At 48.5% G+C, this 22,673-nt stretch overlaps 1 protein-coding gene across 3 annotated transcripts in view; it reads right to left on the minus strand.

Annotated features, from left to right (window-relative positions):
* DUSP29 (dual specificity phosphatase 29) overlaps nucleotides 1-22,461 on the minus strand; it is a 35,946-nt gene extending 13,485 nt beyond the window's left edge. Inside the window, exons 1-3 of one of the 3 annotated variants that reach the window (XM_072756293.1) lie at nucleotides 19,014-22,461; nucleotides 15,356-15,457; nucleotides 8,279-8,506 (exon numbers count right to left, since the gene is read on the minus strand). In XM_072756293.1, coding sequence (XP_072612394.1) covers nucleotides 8,279-8,506; nucleotides 15,356-15,457; nucleotides 19,014-19,177 — 494 coding nt within the window. In that variant the 5' untranslated portion in view covers nucleotides 19,178-22,461. The remainder of the gene's footprint in view (nucleotides 1-8,278; nucleotides 8,507-15,355; nucleotides 15,458-19,013) is intronic. The other 2 variants (XM_072756294.1, XM_026005067.2) reach the window with 2 other exon arrangements.
* Nucleotides 22,462-22,673: the final 212 nt, after the last annotated feature.

Below are 22,673 nucleotides of genomic sequence, written 5' to 3' on the forward strand. Positions count from 1 at the left end.
CATATATTCATTTCATAAGCCAGTGAATGCCACGATTCTTACGGATGTTTCCTTAGTCCTCGGGAGACGCTGGCTACTCAAAGATGCAAGGTGGCCCCAGCATCTTTAACTCTTTAGAAACCTCTTTATCATCTGCCCCAGGGATAGAGGCTAAGAGGAGAAAGAGAGAACACCCGGAAGCCTGGAGCCCAGAAGTGATGTTGTGTTAATGACTAGACTAGGCCTTTTGCTCCCTGTGAAAGGAAGTGGTTGATGTTGCTGAAGCCCCCACCCCCCCCCACCCCCGTGAGAAGTTGCTGGAAGGGCCCAGCCTGGTCTCCCCGTGGACTCTGCCCACCACCAGGGCCCAGCTGTATCTAAGTCACCTCTGGTGCCTGGAGGTTCAGAATCCAGGTTTTCTAGTTTTTTCCATAAACATTCAGCATGTTAAACGGTGAACCGTGGCTGTGTTTTCACTGCCTCCTGAAGCAGCCATGGCCCACCCTGGAGAAGTGGGTCAAAGTGTTCACTCCACTCGGTGCCTTAGGGCTGAATTAGTTCCTTCCTTTTGGAGGTGGGCAGAGGGGCAGCTGTCCAGGTGCACCGGTGACAGGCCCTCCCACGGGCTGAGGGCCATCGCGGCTGGCTGATTTGCTTTCCCCTCACCTTCCAGCCTCCTTGACTACAGGCCAGCGTGGAGATGCCTCTGTTTTTGAGGCTGTTGGCCCAGTTGGGAAGAAAAAAGCAAAAAGGGCAAGAGAGCAAGACCCCTTGAAAGCGAGCTCAGGCGAGCAGGGTTGGCCACAGAGAGGAGTCAGGCTTCATGGGGAAGGGCAGCTGGCTGTTGCTGGCCCCAAAAGCCAGATGGAGGTAACTGGAATCTTAAAAATGGAGAGCTGCTTAGTGGCCCTGCCACTCACGAGGCGAGCAGCCCAGCACCATGGGGTTGGCTCACAGGGATGCTCCCCCTGGGAGGGAGAAGAGGGATTTCCCCATTTTCCTGCTTCAGCCAAGCCTACAGAAGGCCATCCTGCCTGGGAATTTGCAATCACTTTGACAGTAGCCAGGATGTTTCCCCTCCTGCTGACTACAGGGGGAAAAAAAAAGAAAAAAGAAAAAAAAAAAAAGATTTTCCTAAGCAAATGAAAGATGTGAATAAGATTAAAGGGAGAATATTTAAATTACAGAAACTTAGTGCTTTCAAGCATACTCAAGCACTTTTGAAGCACCCATTTAGGGGCTGCTGATTGATAAGAGGCGATGAATTATTCTTATCTCATCATTGACGCCAGCCCCTGGCTCTCTGGAGGGCAACACTTGGTTAACCTAATTTGAATCTAATTTGAATGACTTAAAAGTAATAAAACAAGTATGTGCTTGAACCTAATAAAGCCTAATTTATTTAATAGCACATTTCTTGAAGGATTTTATGTTAGAGCTGGAAGGGACCTTTGAAATCATCCCTTTGTTTTACAAATAAAGAAACTGAGTCCCAGAACAGTAAAATGTTTTGCCAAAGGCCACACATAATGCCCACTCAGCCCTGGGAGCTTGGACTCTGTGCCCTCAATCCCGTCTGAGGCCTTCTGCTCTGCCCTGTGCTGACCCTGCAGTTTATGCTTGTGGGGATTGAGACCCCCTACCGAGCTATGGGAAGTGGCTGAGGGGAGGGTGGCTGTGCCTTGAGCCAGAATGACTTCCGGGTGAGAATGTCTGATACATGGCTGGTGGGCCTGGCCCAGCCCCTGCCACTGACCCATCACACTCCCTACCAACCAGATCTCCCTTCTGTCTGTGGCTTCTTCTCACCGGTGCCATCAGCTCTGCCCTCCCCAGGCTGTAAGCAATGAGGACTTAGAGGCAGCTGGCACTTCACCTGGTGAGTCCCCTTGGGATAAGCTGAGCTTGAGAAGATGCTTTAGCCATTCTGAAATGCCCAGGCTCATAGGGTTTGGGTGTGGCACTGCCTCCCTAGGCTGTAGGCTGCCTGGGTTCTGGAAGGCCAGGACGGTATCTGTGGAAGCGATGGGTCTGAGCCGGAGAAAGCCCATGAGGAGGGACCTTCCTTCCCACCTGACCTTAGGTTCATGATAGAGTCTCATGGGAGAAATTCGACCAAGGGTGGATTCCATCTCAAGGCTGCCCTTACTTGGCACAGAAGGACCCTTAACGGCAAAGCACAATGATTGTTCCTTACTTAGGGAGTAAGTAACTCTCACCCTGGGAGTTGAGTTTCGAGAACCTGTTTGATCCATAGTAGTTCACACTTACCGGATGTGCCTTGCACTGTGCTAAGTGACATATGTATTAACTCACTGGGTCCACCTCTTGTAGGTAAAGCAATAGCATGAGTGACTTGCCCAAGGCCACATGGGGAGCAGTATTTGACGGGCACTGTGGCTTCGGAGCAGATGCTCAGCCTCTGCCTCTCTCCACAAAGAAGCCCTTGAGGGGAGAGGAGGGAGGAAAAGTGAGCTGCTTCTTTGGGCTAAGTATAGTCTCCAGGCTTCACCGGTCTAGGCCAGGGGTTCCCCAGGACATCCATCTGGATCCTCTTGGATCCCGACCACCCTAACTTCCAGAGCCTTGATACTTGCCTTTCAAAAATCTTAGGTGCTTTTAAGGAAAGGAAAAATTCAACTGAAATGCAACCATCAAATTAAAACTGAGGCTTTGTGCACGAGGAGCCAGCTGTGAGCTTTTTGCTGCTGCTTTGGGCAACACCTACAAAGAGACCAAGAAGCACAGACAGCCTCGCCTGCTCTCAGCAGGGTTATAACCTCCGTGTGGTTGCATTGGCAGTGGAATTAATTTCCCTTTCAATAAGCATTTGGGAGTCTCATTACCCTTGTAAGTGGGTGTCTAGAAGGGACCCTGAGCAGAGATGAGGACAAGCACCATGCCAGGCCGGCTTTAGCCCCCTGCCCCTGCTGAGCACACAGGTCATACACTGACTGTGGAGCTTGCCTAGACCGTGCATGTGTGTGTTTGTTTTGGGGCTCGACCAGGGAGAGCTGGAATGAATTGAAAGGGCAGGGACATTTTCTTGATTGAAGGAAGCAAGATTGTGGTAGGATGTCAAGGAGGCAAGCGTACCTTACTGCATCACACCCTGCGGTCTGGCACTCTATTAACTAGGATTTGTCTGTCCTGTTCAGACACTTGGTGGCCTCCTGAAGAGAGTCCCTTGGCTAGCGTTCGGTCTTCCACAAGCTGGCCCTGACCTACCTCCTCACGCTTCTTTCTAAGTAACAATAATGATAATATTTGTATTTGTCTATACGAAATGTTCTTACATTCCATATTTCTTTGAATCGTCTTAGGAATCGTTTTTAGGGATGAGGACACAGGCCCAAGAAGTAAAAGAAGTAAAAGGGCCTACCCAGAGCCACTACACCTGGAGTAGACTGTGGCTGTGGTAGATTATATGTTACCATTTGGAATAGTTGGTGCCCCTCCCCAGGGACAGGTTACACTTTCCTGCCCTAATAACATGAAGGTTTGGCTTGGACTTGCTTTGGCCATTGAAATGTGGGCATAAGTGGCATGTGTCACTTCTGAGTCCACTTGTGATTCTCCATGTCCCTTCTCTCTGCCAGGAGACTAGCAGAGTCCCAGATGGGGGCTGCTCTGTCAGCCTGGATCCTGAGTCCGAGAGGGACATTGATGTGGAGCAGAGATAGAACTGGCCCACTACGGATGTTCACGTGCGTAAGAACTAACCCACTGCTGTGGTGGGCCACTGAGGTGCTAGGGCCACCTGTGACTGCAGCACAGCTAAATCCGAGCTGACCGTGTGGTGGTCAAACGTGGATTAGTTCTAGATACCCTGAGAGTGGACCTCAACCATATTTATCCCTTGCATTCCAGACAGACCATCCTGCTTATTCTCATCTCCATTCATGTCTTCATCCTGCTGCCTCTGCCCAGAACTTTGTTCAAGTCCTACCCATCTTCCAGAGTCATGCTCAGAATTCACCTCTTCTGTGACACTTTCTCAGAATCGTCACAGTACCAAATACTCAGTTGCATCGCACTCTCTGTTTTAATCCATCTCATCTTCACCCCATGAAATAAGCCCTATCTTTGTTGCCGAATAAGGTGAAGAAAGGTAAAATAAATTGTCCAAGATCATACAACTGGTGATTGGTAGAGCCAAGACTCAAACCCCACACTCCTTCCACTCTACTCCCCATTCTCCTTCCATTCCCTGTTACATTTCTACACATCTCTTCTCCTGAGCTGTAAAGGGCTTCTTTATCTGATTGATCACATTTTCTTGATCTGAGTTTAGGTATAAATTCTGCCTCTTACTGGTGGTATGACTTCGAGCTGGTCACTTAATTTCTCTGAGCCTCAATTTCCTCTTTGTATCCCCCACAGCACCTAGAAAGGTACCCAGTAAATACTGACTGAGCAGATGGATGAACTCTAGGAGCCCTCATTTGCCCACTTGTAAAATGAGAATAATAATGGAACCTCCTTCATAGGGTTGCCTAGCACAGGGCATGGCACTGGGTAAGATGTATGCAATACAATGTAGTTGTTGTTGTTGTTATTATTATTATTATTATTTATTAGCTATAGGGAATGTAAACACAGTATATACAGAGAAAGAAACCTCGCTATGGGGATTAGGGAAAGCTAGCTTCACGACAGAAGTGATTTGAGTGGTCTTTGTAGCACACATAGCCTCTGGACACAGAGCTGACTGAAGGGCAGGGCATTTTAGGCAAAGGGGACAGCATAGATAAAGACACAGAGACAGGGGATCCCTGGGTGGCTCAGCGGTTTGGCACCTGCCTTCAGCCCAGGGCATGATCCTGGAAACCCAGGATCCAGTCCCACCAGGCTCCCTGCATGCTCCCTGCATGCTCCTCCCTCCCTCCCTCCTTCCCTCCTTCCCTCCCTCCTTCCCTCCTTCCCTCCTTCCCTCCCTCCCTCCCTCCCTCCTTCCGTGTCTCTGCCTCTCTCTCTCTCTCTGTCTCTCATGAATAAATAAATAAAATCTTTAAAAAAAACAAGGCACAGAGACAGTGTAAGTCTTAAAATCTTAATTCCTCTTCCCCCAGTTTTACCATTGTTAGGGTCATATCTAAGGAAATAATCCTACATATGAAAAGATATGCATAAAGATGTCCACTGCAGTATTTATAAAAGCTAGAACAGGGCAGGCCCGGTGGCTCAGCAGTTTAGTGCCACCTTCAGCGTAGGGCATGATCCTGGAGACCTGGGATCAAGTCCTGCGTCAGGCTCCTTGCATGGAGGCTGTTTCTCCCTCTGCCTGTGTCTCTGCCTCTCTCTCTCTGTGTCTCTCATGAATAAATAAATAAAATTTAAAAAGCGAGAACATAGAAATAACTGATAAGTCTAACAATAGGGGAGTGGTTAAATAAATGACCTTATATCCACTTGGTATATTATTATCTGATAGGTAGTATTATAATTAAATGTATGAGAAGTAATAAGGGAAAAGTTTATGAACGATGCTATGTGGGAAAAGATAAAATGAATAATCAATGTGGTTACAACTATATAAAAGCAAATCATAAACCAAAATAATAAATAAATAAATAACGCAGAAAGTCTAGGAGGAAATATTAATAGAAGTGGCTTCAGAGTAACGGGGTTTGGTGATTGCTCTCAGAGATTTAACTTTTCTTCCTTATATTGATCTTATTACTAGAGCTAACCTTTATTGAGCACTCACCATATACTAGACACTGCACTAATATATTACATACAGTATCTCACTTAATCCATATAACCCAATGAGTTAAAATTCTCTACTTGTAGAGAACCTAAGACTTCTATATTTATACAATAAGCATGTATTACTTGTATAATAGGAAAATCATATATTTACTGTATTTATGTAATATTTTATAAGAGATTCAGATTCCCCCCCTTCTTTTTTTTTTTTTTTTTTTTTTGCTACTTCAGGGATAAAATACACATTGTTCTGTGTATTTCTTTATGTACCTCTTTATGTACTGATATTTTAGTAAATTACATTTCTTAAAATGATAGTAGGGTCAAAGTATATGTGTACCTTTTTTAAATTTTGAAGTCATTTTAGAATTACAGAAAAGTCACAAAAATAGCATAGAGATTATTTGGCAATAAAAAAGAATAAAATACTAGTACATGGTACAACCTGGATGAACCTTGAAAACATTAGGATAAGTGAAAAAAGCCAGACACAAAAATCATATATTATGATTCCATTTATATGAAATGCCCAGAATAAGTAAATCTATAGAAACAGAAAGCAGATGGGTGGTTGCATGGATACAAAGATGAGGAATGGAGAATTTTGAGGTGGTATAAATCCTTTCAAATGAGTGGCACTGGTTGCACAACTTTGTAAATGTAAGATGGCCACTGAATTGTGCACTTTAGAAAGGTGAATTTTATGGAATGTGAGCTATAGCTCAATAAAGCTTTTATTTTAAGAAAGAAAACAGTACAGAGAGTTCCAGATACCCCTCACTGAGGTCCTCCTAATGTTCACACTGGGAAATGATTGGATAAATTGCAGGACGGCACTACTACAGAATAGTAAAAGTATAGAATAGTATGATTTCTTCTCCCCCCTAAAATTGTTTAAAAGAAATGAAGACCTTTTATATGTGTGGATATGCTACATTTGGAATAACATACAAGTAATGCAAGCATGCAAGTGAGCATAATACTGGCTATTCGGTGACAGAATTAAGAGAGGACTGAGGGAGATTATGCAGTTTGCTTTTACAACCCTCTCTTTAGTTTACTTTGGTATATAAGGGCATGTAATTTTCAATTTAAAAGTATTAAGGAAAAAAACAAAAGGACAAGAGATGCTGTCCCTGGATTTCCCATGACTAGACAGTTATCTCTAGGTTTTTTAAAGTTTTTTTTTAATATTTTATTAATTTATTCATGAGAAACACAGGAGAGAGAGAGAGAGAGAGAGAGAGAGAGAGAGAGGCAGAGACACAGGCAGAGGGAGAAGCAGGCTCCATGCAGGGAGCCCAACATGGGACTTGATCCCGGGTCTCCAGGATCACGCCCTGGGCTGAAGGCAGCGCTAAACCGCTGAGCCACCCGGGCTGCCCTATCTCTAGGTTTTAAGCAGCAAAATGTTTATTAATGTTACACATGCAGGGGTCCTGCACCACCATCAGCTCCAGGGAGAGATGGAACCTGAGTCGGAATCCTGGGGAATGGAAGGAGGAGTAGGAGTGCTGGTTAAGGTGAAAGCTCCTGGGTTAGACAGAACTGCGTTTGAATCCCAGCTCTCTGCCACCTACCCCACTGTGGACCTTGGGCCAGTTGCTTAACTGCCCTGGGCCTTGTGGGAGTAATTAGATGCCCTCTTTCCCAGGGCTATGATGAAAATAAAATGAGATCATTCGAGCAAGACACTTAGCATGGTGCCTGGAACACAGTATTCAATAATGATAGGCATTATTATTTTCAATATTATTTACAGATGTTTCCCAGTTGTTTGAGGAGTGAGAAGTGGTAGCTCTAAAAATCTAGAGGAGGAGGGATCCCTGGGTGGTGCAGCGGTTTGGCGCCTGCCTTTGGCCCAGGGCGCGATCCTGGAGACCCGGGATCAAATCCCACGTCGGGCTCCCGGTGCATGGAGCCTGCTTCTTCCTCTGCCTGTGTCTCTGCCCCTCTCTCTCTCTCTCTCTGTGACTATCATAAATAAATTTAAAAATTAAAAAAAATTTTTTAAAAAATCTAGAGGAGGGGAAAATGACCTCAACTTTGCTGGGCCTACCATGCTTCCTGTGCCACTAATCTTGAGAACTGACTTTGTTCTTGCTGGTATTATACCCAGCTAAGCTAAAAGGCTCTGTTTCCCAGCTTCCTTTGCAGCGAGGCCCTCTGGAAAAATGCCCTTTTGCTCTTTCTTTATGTTTCTCTGGCCTGGATGCCACAGATGGTAGTTGGAGCCCCATCAGCACTCTTGGACCAGCCACAACTTCCAGGAAGGAAGCCACACTCTCAGGATGGTGGGGCAGGAGCACAGGAGCCTGAGACCCCGATGACCCTGAAGTTGCCATGCCAGCCCCAGCTTACCTTCCTCTGGAATTCTTTTATATGGAAGAGAAATAGACCCTTATGTTGCATAAGCCTCATCTCTGGGTCTTCTGTAATATGAAGATAAACCCAGCCCTAACTGAGTTCTCACAATATAGCTAAGCTAAAAAGCAACGACTCATGGCTAGGAGAGGGTGGAGGGTGTGAGGGCTGCTGCCTTCCCCCCCGGGTGAGGCCAGAGGTGGGGCTTGGCCTGGACACTTACTCATCACCGATGTAGAGCTGGGGCCACACCTCATTGACGTGGGTATACTGAGGACTGCCCTTCCAGAAGAGACGCTCCAGCTCGAAGGCTCCGGGGGTACAGTAGTCATCTGCTTCTACCTCCTCCTCCCCCCTTGGCAACAGCCTCTTGGCAGGTGGGTAGGCGTTTGGGAGGCTTGTCTTCGGTTCTCTGGATGTCATTTTGGAGCCTAGGGGTTTTCTTTCCTTTCTGCAATTGGTCATGAGAGAGGGTCAGGATTTGGGTTAGTACAGGACAGAGGTAGGGAATGGTCTTTACAAAAAGAAATGGGAATAAGCTGATCTTAATATTCTGCAGGCATTTCTCCTGCCTGCTGTGCTCCCATTTCCTCTTCCTGGGCCACAGAGGTAACCAAGAAGGGCTATCATGGCAGTTAAATAACCTTCACCAACATTCCAGTCTCCTTTGGGGCAAGAGGGCTGGCAGCCCTTTGACTTGGGTCAAGGAGGGTTTGCAGCAGACCTACAACAGGCTTCAAGCCTCAAAAATCTCTGTAGGCTGCCAGGCTTTTGCCTCCTTCCTTTTAGCTTTTACCCCTCCTTTGGTGCCTAGTTTTTCCTTTTTCTGATTGGAATCTGCTGGCTCTGGCCATTGGTTCCTGCCATTCGAGGCCTGTGATACTCCACACCTGCAGGGAGCTGTGGAAAGGACACACCTGTAAATCCAGAGCCTGTTTGATCCGAGCAGCCATGCATATTCTGGGAGCTTCAAGAGCCCTGGGGTGGAAGGAGGCTTGGCTCCCTGAGGGTTCCTCAATGTGTTAGGACAGTTGAAGGCAATGTTGGCCGCATGCTAGGGGGTTGGCAGTTGTGCTAACGTACCAGGGGTCAGAAGAGATGTTCTAAGCTGGAAAGCTGTGTTTGCAAATTGAAATGCATATTTGGAGAGCTTGTCAGGCTCTGCAAATGGAATGCGGGAGAAGAGTTTCCATTGTCCCCAAGGAAAGGAATTTGCTGTGGAATTGGGCAGTGTTTGTTCCCCCCAGCTGAGTGACTGGGGCATCTACACTCAGGCAGCCTGAGGGGAAGTTACAGCTCTGAGCCTGAAGGGAAGAAAAGACTGAGAAACATGGAGGGTAAGTGATGAGGAGGGAGTGGTCTTTATTTAACGAATACTTATCTGGCACTTTGTGCTAGGCACTGTTCCAAGTGCTTGACAGTTATTAACTCATTTAATCTTCTTAACAACCCTATGAGGTAGGCATTATTGTTATTATTATTATTATTATCTCTATTTTACAGACAAGGAGAATTGTAAATTGAAGATGTCTGTAACACATGGTCTTAGTCTTCTGAGAAAGAAATAGCTGCTGGGAGGTGGGGACGGAGTGCAGTGTGATGGGGACAGGCCAGGAATTTGAAGAATATTAAAAAAATGTTTGCTAGCATGAGGTGCCTGGGTGGTTCAGTCGGTTAAGCCTTCAACTCTTGGTTTCTGCTCAGGTCAGAGATCTCAGGGTTGTATGAACAGGCCCTGGGTTGGGCTCCACATTTACTGCAAGAGTCTGCTTGGGACTCTCCCCCTTCCCTCTCTCTCTGCCCCCACTCTCATGCTCTCTTTCTCTTAAAAAAAAAAAGTTTGCTAGCTTCAAAGACCACTGGGATCATGTCAAAGGACTTAGAACACAACTCAGAGAGGCTTCCACTTGTCAAAAGGGGACAAGTTGAACATGAATAGTAAAAATAACCGCAGTGGATTGAAACACATCAAACATTTAAATCGTAATGATGCTTAAAACAATTACTCATGGTTGGAAGATGTAGGGGACCTGCTCATTATTTTGAAAATAGATAAGTAAAGGGAAAGAATGTAGCATTTATGGTTCCTCTCTGATACAAACTGTACTACTGGGTAGATGAGGGAAATTTGCTCTTTTAGAGAAGTATTCCGGGTAATAAAGAGGGAAGAAAGCATCATTTTGTGACACTTGATGGACTAATGGATATAGGCATTCCCCTCTGACTGTTCGCAACAGAAGAAGAGAGGATCAGACTTTATGGGCCTTCTGTGGGGAGAATTCACCATCGCCATGAGAGTCTTGCCAGAGAAAAACCTGAGTCTTAGGAGAGTCCTCAGAGTCTAGATCTAACAACCAATTTGCAGGAGATTCCAAGGACAGCTAAATTCTAGCCTAGGTCCTTACCTTTTAGAAATACATATCAAAATATTCACAGATGAAATGATATAATCCCTGGGATTTGCTTCAAACATAATATACTTGGGAAAAAATGTGACAATATTTGATGTATGGGATGGGGAGTGGAGGTGGAGGTATGTAAGGGGTAGGATTGGCCACGGTTGGTGGTGGTTGGGGTTGGATGAAGATTGCAAGATATTGTTTCTCTTTGCATATCTTTGATATTTTTCATTTAAAAATGTTAAGAAGAGGGGCGGCAGAGTGGCTCAGTCGTTTAGGCATCTGCTTTCAGCCCAGGTCATGATCCTCGGGTCCTGGGATGGAGCCCAGCTGGGTTTTGGGGGATCATGGGAAGCCAGAATTTATGACTTTCCCCCTGCAGTTAAGGTGAGTTAAGGGTGGTGGCAACGGAGACAACCCTTTTTTTTTTTTTAATTGTCTTTGGATCTGGACTACTTCTCTCTGAATCATCTGGCTGTTGCAAGACATACAGATTCCCAAGTTACATCCAGACTGGGGCTGTGGGCCTAGGAGTCTATACTTTAACAAGCTCCCACGTGCCTCTGGTGCTCACTGAAGGTTGATAATGACAGCCCAAAAGTGTGGCTAAGAGTCAAGGAGCTAGTGAGTCAAGACAAGGGGAGTGAAGGATAGAGAAGGGTGGAAGGCCTTCAGCATACTTCCTTCTCTTCTCTTTGAAGTAGAGGCCATATCTCTAGCTCAGAATAAGGTGCAGGCCTGGTGGTAGACAAGAGCTGGACGACCTTCGCCGGGGACTCTGTGACAATGGCTCCCTGGTGTTTAATTCTCCAGACCCAGTGGCGGTCATGTAGTGAATGTGGGGGGTGAGGGGGTGAATGGCTGAAGTGGGGGGTGAAGAAGACCTGTGCTGGGGCCTCAGCCAGAGCTGATGAGGCAGGACTTCCCTTTGGCTCCTGGAGGAGGGGCGGAGGTGAGACCCAAGGCAGGAGGCAGGGTCTCCCGTGGCTGCCCAGGCCTGGAGCCTGCTGTGGCGCCTGCCTGCTGGTGTTTCCAGTCATGAGGGGGAAGAGGATGGCCAGGGATGGGCAGAAACTACCACTGTGGGAACCAGCCCAAACAACACTGTCTGCCACCAAAGGAGGCTTCGGAAGAGGTGATTTTAGCGAGGCCTGGAGTAAACTGCATCCTGAACCCCCTGCCGGCCTCCTTTGATCACTGAAGCTGACCTCACCCTTGCGGGGCTGTTCCTCCTTCATTATAGTGGGGAAGGAGCCCCCCCAGCCCCATCTCCGTGCTGAAAGCCTCGGCTGGATTTCCAGACAGAAGAGGAAGTGGTGCGGTCTACCCAGAGCGGCTTGGCACGCAGAGGGAGCTCTGGGATCTATTATCCTCCAGTGTGCAGATTTGATGGGGGGGAGAGAACAAAGCACAGAACAGTCCAGAAACCACAGACCTGTAATCTTTCCAAATCCTGAAGGCAGCTTGTGTGCATCCCTCTCTGCACGGCTCCCAAATTTCTGAATCTCAGAGAGGCTGAGAGCGTCTGCTTCCCAGACCACAGCCAAAATGGAAGGGGAAGACAAATCTGTTCTGTTTGGTTTCCATAGATTCGACCCAGAGATTAACTGCCAAGGTCTTGATGACACACACAATATCAATCATGGGCTAAATGTCATAATGAGAGCTGGGCAGGTTGTCAAGAGAGACCTCCAGGTTTCTGTTACAGCTTCATATTTAAAGGTTTGGTCCCAGGAAACTAAATGCCATCCTGAAGGCTACTTGGCCTGTCTCTGCCCCAAAGGAGAGCAGGCTCCTTCCTGGAGGGGCCAAGCAGGTAAGATAGAGGAGGGAAGTGGGTTGGGTGTTAGAGAATAAAACCAACCAACCAACCCTCACTCTTGGCCTCTGGCAGGAGACAACAGGGAGTGGTAGGGACTGTGGCAGGGAAGAGAGCCGATGTTCCCCGGAAGGCCACAGCAGCTTGCCCTTCCCTGTGGGAACTCAAGCCCAGATTCTCTGATATTTTTATGAGAGGTCAGAAAGCCAGAGTTTTGTAAGATATCTGCTGCTGTTTACATGTAGGCCGCCGAAGGAGATGCTAGCCATACCCTGTTCCGTTCCTCAGCTCAGATGGCTGCCATGTAAGCGGGCAGTCCCCTTACCCACAGAAGGCCTCCTCCCTAAGTCCCTGGTTCTCCCCTCAGGATATTTTCTGGTCTCTGTGCTGGTCAGGCCTACAGTATGAGGAGTTACCCTCGAATGTTGTTGCTAATGAAGGGGGCCATTGGAGAGGTACCCTGGCTCCCTCCGCCCTCTGTGGGACCTCCGTGGGGAGTCTGTTTTACACGGGGTAACTTGACGTGTCCTGTGGGGGCTCTCTTCCCTCCCAGACCCCCCTCCCTGCACCCTGGTCTCAGGGTGAGCTCTGGAGGGAACCTAATACTGCTAATTTTAAGACATTTAAAGACACTGTGGTAACAGAACGTGCAGAGGCCAAGTGCTACTTGACGGCTAAAGCCTAGAGCAGCCTTTCCCTCTGTGAAACAGTGGCCTTGACTTCGAGATGCTCTTTCCAGGCGGAATGAACACAGGGGCCCATTGTTAATTCTGACTCCATTTCAGAATTTTCCATGGTACAGCTCACGTTTGGTGAAAGGTTTCCCCTGCCCAATGAGGGAAGGCTTTGGATGAATTTAAAACTGTAATTTCGACACCATAGTTTGACTTCATGTAAAAACAAAACAAAACACCTTACACAGTTTTGTTTTGTTTGTTTGTTTTTAACTAGAAGAAAAATATCAAAATGTCAATGCTGTGAGCAAGTGGCAGGACTCCAGGAGATTTTTTTTTTTTCTGTTTTCTATTTTGGGATTCTTTGAATAAATAATCATATTTTATAGTAAATCACCATGTCTATATTTTTAAACTGTGCTGACCAAGCAGAACAGCTGGGCAGGAAGCTGCCTGTGACTTGTAATTCGTGATTCCTATTCTATCTTCCTTGCTCCTGGACCTGGCACTTTCCTGGAGGCCCCCTCTGCCACCCTGTCCCTCTCTCCCTGCATTCGCTGGCTCCAGGCCCTGCCCTGATCTGCTCTCACAGCCCCAACAATCACTGAAGACTCTTGGGTCTATACATCACATCCTCCCTGGGTGTCACTTTCTTCTTGATAAAATGGAGCTATAACAAGAAGGGTAAAGATAGTTTTGAAAATAAACAAAAAACCTGACCTGAGCTCTTTCTAAGGTGGCCGATGGGAGAAGCCAGGTGGCGAGATGCATTATTTATTTCACTGGGAACATTAAATCGCTAAGTAGGCCGTTGAGCCTGCAAAGACTGGCCGGGTAACCGTGGACTGAGAGCCACAGAACAGGCCTCGACAAAAGATACCATTTGAGGACCCCTTGGATGAGAAAAAGCTAAGTCCTGAAGTATGAGTGGGAAGGTGGTGGTGCAAGGCAACAAGAGCTAAATTATTCTGTACGAGGAAGCAGGGGGAGTTCTGAGGCTCTTCGAACATCCCCCGAAGGGGAGATAGAGAGGGAGGGGGGACGTGGGCTGCAGACAGTCAGGTGTGGAATGTCCAGGGCACAGCATTCTGCGGAGAACAGGATTCCCAGTTCCCGCCAACGAGGGCAGCCCTCTCTTCGCAGCCTTGAAACCATTAGATGCAACAGGCAGCCACATCGGCGGTGGTTTTGAGAAATCAAAGTGAAAGAGGCTTGAGCAGGTGGAGAGAAGAGACCACAGGTTTATGAAGCAGAACGTACAGTATCCACTGACCTAATCAGCGCTGGCTATCTGTATATTTTAGGATGGTGGAATTATTTGCGATTCTTCTTTTTGAGAAACAATCTATTCTGAACTTTCCGTTTTGAACATGTATATGAAGTATATGAATAGGTGGGGGAAGCCTGTGAAAGTTCTATTTTAGAATTGTTCTGGACAGGGGCACCTGGCTCAGTCGGTTAAGCATCTGCCTTCAGCTCAGGTCGCTCCCAGGGTCCTGAGATCCAGCCCAGCGTTGGGCTCCCTGCTCAGCGGGGAGCCTGCTTCTCACTCTCCCGCTGCCCACCCATGCTTTCTCTCTATCTCTCTCTCTCACTCTCTCTCTCAAATGATAAAATCTTAAAAAAAAAAAAAAAAAAAAAAAAGAATTGTTCTGGACAAAGTAGATGCCCACCCTAAACCTTTGGGCTAAGGCACAGGGGGGTGACTGTCAGGACCAGGCCTGGCTAGGTGTTCCTTACATCTCACGAGGAACCGTGTGCCCTCCCCATAAGTGTGAGCTCTCCGAAGGGAGCCATGCCCTCCTTGAGGCCTCTGGGAGCAGAGTCAGGCTTAGGTCATGTCAGAAGGTCACTCTAATCCCTCAGTGCTTCGAGAAACCAGAGGAGAATCAAGTTTTGTGTGTCCTGAAGCTTATACAATTTCTTTAAGGTAAGGAAAACCAAACAGGTGCAGGGCCTTGGAAGAGGCCCATGTAAGTGTGCAGGTCTTGAAGCTTTGGGGGCAAATCTACCTCTGAGGGAAGCCTCCTTCCCCTCTGACTGGAGACAGACCTTGGGTGAAGAGGGCAGCATTGTTCCCCTGCTCCATGGTGCCAGAGCCAGCATCCTTGATTCCCCTTCCCCGGTCTCGGTTTAGTCTCAATCAGCCAACATCAGAGGTGCTCCAGGAGGTCACGAATGAGTGTGACCCATTTTACCTTCTAAGTCAGGCCTGGCCCAGCCCTCCACACCCAGGCTTTCCTCACCCATTCCTCCATTAAGCACCAGATATGGGCTGGGCCAGAGAAGTCTCTGCCTTCTAGAAGTTTTTGGTCTAGTAGAGCAGTTTCTACAGTAGTCTTAAAACAGTCCCCTCTCCCTTCTGAAGTCCTTCTGTATCTGGGTGTATGTATACGTTGTGTATTTACCTTCCTACTGCATCAGGATCTTGGGGGAAAGTTAGTCTGTGTTGAAATGCATGCACACCACATTTCTTCCATGACACCACCCAAGTTGGGCTTGGAATGCGCCTTGAAAGAAGAGGGAAGGTAAAAATGTTACTGTGGTTGGATAAATTACTCTATTAGGAGAGTAATACCTTCTGCTCAGGTATGCAAAGGGGTGGAATTTGGCAGCAGTGTACATATATAAATAAACATATTTTTAATTTACTGCAAGTCAGTGCTTGTCTTTACGCATCTTAAGCCTATAAAAATGATCCCAACTAGGAAATAAAAGTTGTGGATTTAAAAAAAAAGTTAAAACCTGGACGTGAAAACCCGGGAATTTTTGTTGTTGCTCTATAATTTAATTCCTAACGTATCTGACACAATCCAAGTTTCACAGATTTTTTTTTCCCCCTTTTCGATTCTGGCAAGCATGTTAACAGGAGGCAATTATGTGAATTAATATAAAATCCTTTTATTAAAAAAAAAACAGAAAAGCCTTCATTTCAAGGGGTAATTTAATATTCCTTCTGTGATGGTGTTGATGTCATAACTTGTTTGATTAACTCTTCAAATGGTTTCAAAGCGCTTCAGGGTGGTAATTTATGAACTCCTAATTGATCTCCCCCATCTTGGTTTGGCAGAGTGGGGCCTCCCGGAAACCGTGAGGAGGCTGGAGGCCCGAACCCGGCTTCCCTCTCAGACAGGGGAGCGGGCTGGGATGGACTTTACCTCCGCGCCTGGGCCCTGTGGGGAAGGAGAAGCTCTGGTGCAGGGCACCGGGGACCATGATGTGTGACCAGGCCAGCTGTGGCTCCTGACTCCTGAGCAGCCGGGCTTTGGCCTCCTCCGAGAAATACTACAGGCAATTTTACAGCTCATGAATTCAGGAATAGAGGGCCTCGGGCCACAACTTTCAGGAGCTGCTTCCCACTGTGCGTCACCTCAAACACAAGGCCTCGGTGCGTGGGGCAAACGGGAAGTGGGGTAGACTGAGGGGTGCAGCCCTCACGTGGGCCTGCCACCTCCCCTTCCCCGCCTGGCCTCCTGTCTCGGGACTATGCAGGGGTAGCTCTGGGCCTTGGGAAGGCGTTGAGCCAAATACTCGCTTTTTAAGCTGCCATGAAAGCTCACTTGAGCGGCCAAGGCCGGGCAGGACCCAGGGCAGCGGTCATACAGTCGCTACCTCTACTGTGCGTCCAGTGACCATCTACTCAAGCCCCCAAGACACGAAAGAGCTGCCCCTGCTTCACAGATGAGCAAAATGAGAGTCAGGGGTTAGTAACACAATACCAGGTGATGTGACTGGGCGTCACCCAGGCAGCCAGGCAGCCACCCCAAGTCATGAGAGGGTCACTGTATTCTTGGTCACAAGGTTTACGCTCCCGAGGGCAGGCCTGGGCCCTTCGTTTTTGTCTCATCCCTAATGTGCATCCCAGCGCGGTGTGCAGTCGGGGAAAGAGCTCTCACTGGCCTTGGAGTCTAACAAACCTACCTGGGCTTCAGCTTCCTCATCTGTAGAATAGGGATCATATCCACCTCATGGGTTGTAGGATCAAATGAGAGGATACAAGTCCTCGGCACATTGACAGGGGCTCAGAAAATGTTTTATGAAAGAGGACAAACAAGGAAGCAGTGAGGAGGCTGGATGGAGAGCTCCCGGTTGGGTTGGGAGCTAAATTCTGAGCGCGGGGCCGAGGGTCTCTATAGAGTAATTGTGGCAGATGGGATGGGGCGTGAGTAAGCCTGAACATTCTCCTATGGGTGTTAGGGCTCATTTGCTCATGTGCAAAGTATCCGCGAGGCTTTGGGGAGGAGGAGAAAGGACTCTCTCCAGCTTGTTTGACATCTGGTGCCCGTGCCAGGCTGGGTAGGCCCAGACCATCAAGAGTCCCTGGAGGCCAAAATTCACACACTATCTGCTCTGGAGTCAGGCTGCAGAGGACAAAACGGAGCTGTGACCCCTGGCACCAGTACCTGGAGTGGCTGTTCCCGGGGCCTGGTCCAGGTTGAAGTCCAGGCATCAAGAGAAGCAGGGGAGTGAGATGTCAGCCCTGCCCCCACCCCCACGGAGGGGCACCAGGGCACATGCCATCAGACTCTAAGGTACACCTTCCTACTGTCTGGGCTTTGTCACGTGGACAAACCATTCCACTCCTCTGTGTCTCAGCTTCCTCATCTGAAAATGGAGGTGATGAGGTACCTCCTTCATAGGGCTGTTGCAGTGCTGAGGAGTAAATGAGTTCATACTTATAAGAAAAGCTTTTGGAACCACACCTGACACATCATCAGCACCAGGAAACATACAGATTCACAAGGGTTGTGCAAAGCCCAACCTCTTTGGGCCTCGTTCCAGGACATGCTAAGGGCCAAGCCTCCAGCCTCGCTGCCCCTGCTCTGCTCCTCATCGCTTGTGGGGCAGACAATAGCCACAGGGACCCCACCCTGAGACAGGACTCAGCGTCCCCTCCAACCCAGTGCCACCCCGGGACCGAAATGTTCCCAGTGAGGGCTTCCAGCTAATCAGATGGTGGAGAACCACGGCCTCCCTTGTCACCCTTAGCACAGATGTGCTTTTGCCCCCAAAGAGCCCCTAACTCCTCAGACTCTCTCCCATATCCGACCCCCTAAACCCAGGCCCAAGGTTCTTTCCTGGTACAGGTCTCAGCTCAGAGGTCCTGCAAGTGTCACTTATAAATGCTATTTGGTGGAACCAAAGAAATTTTCTTGTGAATAGAACAAGCAGGGGCCACACGTGAAAGGGCAGGCAACTAGACAAACACCAAGGACACTTGGGGGCTGGGGCCTTAAGTGAGGAGGCCTCTCCGCACATGTACCTCATGCCCCCTCCCTTCTCACTTGGGAGCCTTTCCCTTTAGAATGTTTTCAACTTTCCTGAACAGTCAGAGCTCCCAGTCCCCATCACTCTCAGGTTCCAGGCTCATGAGGAGCCATTGGGCCACAGGACAAGAGCACCAGGAGAGCCCCGGGCTGAGACGCAGGATAGCTTCCCACCTTCTTATCTGCACACGCTGCTGTCTTGGCCAAGTGGCCCTGTCCCTTGGTGACCCAGTCTGCCCATCTCTACCAGGGCAGTCATCCCCACCCTTATCCTCCCACCAGGCCTGGGAAAAGCTTTAAAAATGATTGCTCTTTCCAAATGATGCTTCACATTATCCAGGACACCGAAAGAGTTCTCCTTCCTGGGCTTTTGAGTGCTACACTTGTCATTTGTGCTGCCCTACACATGATGGGAATCACTACAGTGTTTCTCTCTCCCCTCCTGCTGAGATATTTTTCCCCTCTGCTGGCTAAATGGACCAATGAAGAACCTAGCTGGAAAATGATATGTAATACAGTGCATCCAATGCCTCAGGAGGGCCTGATGGGCTTTGACCCACCCTATTATCCTTTAGAAATGGTCACTGAACTGGAAGCTCAGATTTGGAGGGAGGGAAGTTGAGAAAACTCTGGAGCCTCTCGAGAAAGATGGGGCAGGCCTGTCATACTAAGAGGATGTCAGCTGTTCTCTGCCATGCTAGAAACAGAGTGGAAAGGAGCCTTCTCACCCCCACACCCAGGCCCTCAAAGAACTTGACTGGACCCAAGAGGCATCGGCCTCCCCACCAAAGGGCCTTACCTGTGTGCGCTGGGGCCTGGCCGGGGCAGGAGGTGCTGGTCTGTGGGGCGTGTGGCAGCCGCACACCCGGCCACCTCCACTGGCATCCAAGAGCCTATTTTTAGGGTCAGATCTGCTGACGCTGACCTTGTGTGCTGCCCAGTCTGGGAAGAGACCCGTGGCATCTGCTTGCAAAATGATGTGCCAGTGTGACCTGAAAGCCTTGACTTTGGGAGCCCTGCACCTGGAGCCCACACGCCCGTCCGGGGCCAGCGTCGGAGGCAGGACACGTGGCTGCCCAGGGCGGGGACAGGCAGGGGGGTTTGCCAGCTTTGTTTTCTGGGGATTGACAAGGCCAGGTGTCTGTGGGGCCCTGCCCTGGGCTTTGTTCCAGAACAGCTGGAACAGGGCAGGTTTGCCAGCTGATGCAGAGCCTGTGTGAAGCCTGGGAGCACCCAGACTGCAGAAGGACTCTCCACTCCAGTCTTTTCCAGGAGTTTGGGCAGCCACCCCTGGGGGCGTGGGTGGAACAGGGGTGCAGCACAGCAAGGGGGCGGCAATCCGTGAAACACAGCCGACAGAGACTCTGTAAGCTTGGGTTCATTTGCGTTGTGTCATCTCACGTGAGACCTCCAGCAAGCGTCCAGTGGGGAAAAGAATCATAATGCTGTCCTCTTGTGATTATGAGAGTTAAATGAGATGAAGTGTGGAAAAACACTTGGCAAACATTTAAAAAATGCCAGATGATACTAGGATGCCCCAAAATATTTCCAATTCAACAGTCACGTCCAGGTCTTTCTTCCTGGTGGGGCCTTCTCTCAACCTGCTGCCTCTTTAGCTCTAGGCTTCTTTGCTCCAGGAGCGCCCCCACCATGCCCCCTACTATGATCCTCCTGTTTAGTGCTGAGAGCCATAGTCCTGTCAAGTCTCCTTTAACATTCTACTAAAATCTTTCCAGGGCTTCCCACAGTTCCTTATAATTGAGTGAGGTGTTTTTCCACCCTTCCCCACCCTTGTCACTCTCTTGGGGGCCTACTTTAATGTGTGAAGGATCAGGGGGAGGGACAAGGGGTCACCAGTCTCCCCATCTGCTTCACTTAACAAAGTCTTCTTGTGTTGGGCTCATCACACTGTCTACTGCAACCTTGTATTCAGCAAACCAAAGATCTGCCTCTCCATTTGCGTGTTTAGCTATGGCCAGTTTTATCGAGGGTGATTGTTTCTACCAGAATTTTTCGTTGTGGAACTGCTGAAAGACTCAACTTACATTGATTTCTTGGTGCAAAGAATATTCACAAGGCAGAGACTAAGGACCTGAGTGTATAATAAGGTCAAAATGTCAGGGTCCAGATGTCCTCACTGTCAAGTGCTGGAGTCAGAGTAGCAGAGTCAAAGGCCCTTCTACAATTACCCCAAGAACTAAAGGAGTCAGAGATGCTGGAACCGACAGATTGGAGGATGATTTCTGTCTGGCTAGGAGCCTTGAAGGGCCGGTCCCAGCCCATACCCGAACCCCAGACAAGTCAAAGGTTAAGGAAGCAAAAGGGGCCTCTGAAGATGTAGGTTCACCAGGGGACAAAAATCAAATATCTAAAGACATCTGGGATAGATGATTGATAAGAATGGGAGGTAATATTTCACACTGTCTAGGAAGGATATTCAAGTAAATAAAGCCAAGAAAAGAATTAGGTGGGGGCAGCCCAGGTGGCTCAGCGGTTGAGCGTCTGCCTTCGATCCTGGGCATGATCCCAGAGTCCTGGGATGGAGTCCCACATCGGGCTCCCTGCATGGAGCCTGCTTCTTCCTCTACCTATGTCTCTGCCTCTCTCTCTCTCTCTCTCTCTCTCTGTGTGTGTCTCTCATGAATAAATAAATAAAATATTTTTTTTAAAAAACGAATTAGGTGGGTTGCTGGAGTATCACCTGCATAGGGTAGACCCCACATGTAGTTAATCGAAGACTACTCCCCACTGAACGGGGAGCCTGATGCAGGGCTCGATCCCAGGACACTGAGATCTGACCTGAGCTGAAATCAAGAGTCGTTTAATTGACTGAGCCACTCAGTTTCCCCCCTTTTTAAGATTTTCTTATTTATCTTATTTGAGAGAGAGAGAGAGAGAGAGAGAGAGATGAGGGAATGGGAGTGGGAGTAGGGGGAGAAGCAGAAGGGAAGGAAGGAGACAGAAAGAGAAGCATGGAGCCCGACTCAGGGTTCGATCTCACAACCCTGAGATCACAACTCTGAGATTACAACCTGAGCCAAAATCAAGAGTCAGAGGCTTAACCGACTGAGCCACCCAGGTGCCCCGACAATAGCACTTCCTGCACAACTCTAAGGGCAGAACTCAGGCAATGGGTTCTCCACCAGGTCGTCTTCTGTGGACTCAATAAACACCCATTCTGCCGGATTGGGAGTGGGCCAGGTAACCATCAGCTGGACTTGGGGGAGTCTCCACCTGTTCCAAACTCCGGGGCCAGTCCGTCAGGGCTCTGTGCAATGGCAGGCCGCACTTGTGCAGGTAAAGTACGATCTGTAGAAACAGTTGTCATGTTCCTTGTAGCTTCTTGGGAATTTCCACGTCAGCCTTTGACATGGGTTTCCCCCCACCACCACCACTACCACTTCTCTGACCCGTGTTACTTTCATTAGCAAACTTCTTTTCCCCAGAATCTCCCAGACTTTCTCCACTTTCAGATGCAGGTAGGCACTGCTCTTGTCCCAGCTCCTCTGGATCAGAATCCCACTTAGGGCCAGCGGCAAGGTGTGGTTGGCCCAATGCCCTTCCCAGCCAAAGATGTCCATGCCCGAATCCCTGGGACCTGTGAATGTATCTTGTTACAAGGCAAAGGGGAATTAAAGTTGCAGATGAAATCAAGGCTGCTAATCACCTGACTTTAAAATAGGGAGAGTGCCCTGGACCATTCAGGTGGGTCCAGTGTAATCCCCAAAGTTCTTAAAAGTGGAAGAGAGAGGCAGCAGGGGAGGCTCATGTGATGCAGTATGGGAAGAATTCAAATCCCTGTTGCTGGTTTTGAAGATGGAAGGAGGGGCCACAGCCAAGTTGGAAAAGGCAAGGAAATGGATTCTCCCCTAGAACCTGCAGAAGGAAGGCTGTTCTGCTAACACCTTGATTTTAGCCCCGTGAGACCCATGTTGCCCTTCTGACCTACAGACTGTAAGATAATAAATGTGATGTTGTAAGCCACTGAGTTTGAGGGAATTTGTTACACCAGCAACAGGAAACCAGTACATGAGATTTGATTCATGCATGACTTTCCTGAGTCCAGAAGATCCAGAGGCTCCTAGTGCTCTGTGGACACCTGAGTTTACATGGACACTGAATCCAGCTAGAGCCTGGGAAGAGGGCTCCCACCCAGAGAAGGTGGAGGGCGCACCTTCGTAACAGATGTGTGTAGTCTGATGACCGCAATAAGTCCTGTGCCCTCCCAGAAGTCTCTCTCTTCTTTCCTGTTAAACAAAGCAAAATAGGGCGCCTGGGTGGCTTAGTCGGTTAAACTTTTGCCTTTGGCTCAGATCACGATCCCAGGGTCCTGGGATCGAGTCCTGCATCAGGCCCCCTGCTCTGCTGCTTCCCCTGCTTGTGCTCTTTCTCTCTCTCTCAATAAATATAAAAATAAAATCTTTAAAAAAAGAAACAAACAAAGCAAAGCAAATAACCT

This window comes from Vulpes vulpes, chromosome 4 (assembly GCF_048418805.1).
Source record: "Vulpes vulpes isolate BD-2025 chromosome 4, VulVul3, whole genome shotgun sequence".
Taxonomy (NCBI): Eukaryota; Metazoa; Chordata; class Mammalia; order Carnivora; family Canidae; genus Vulpes; species Vulpes vulpes.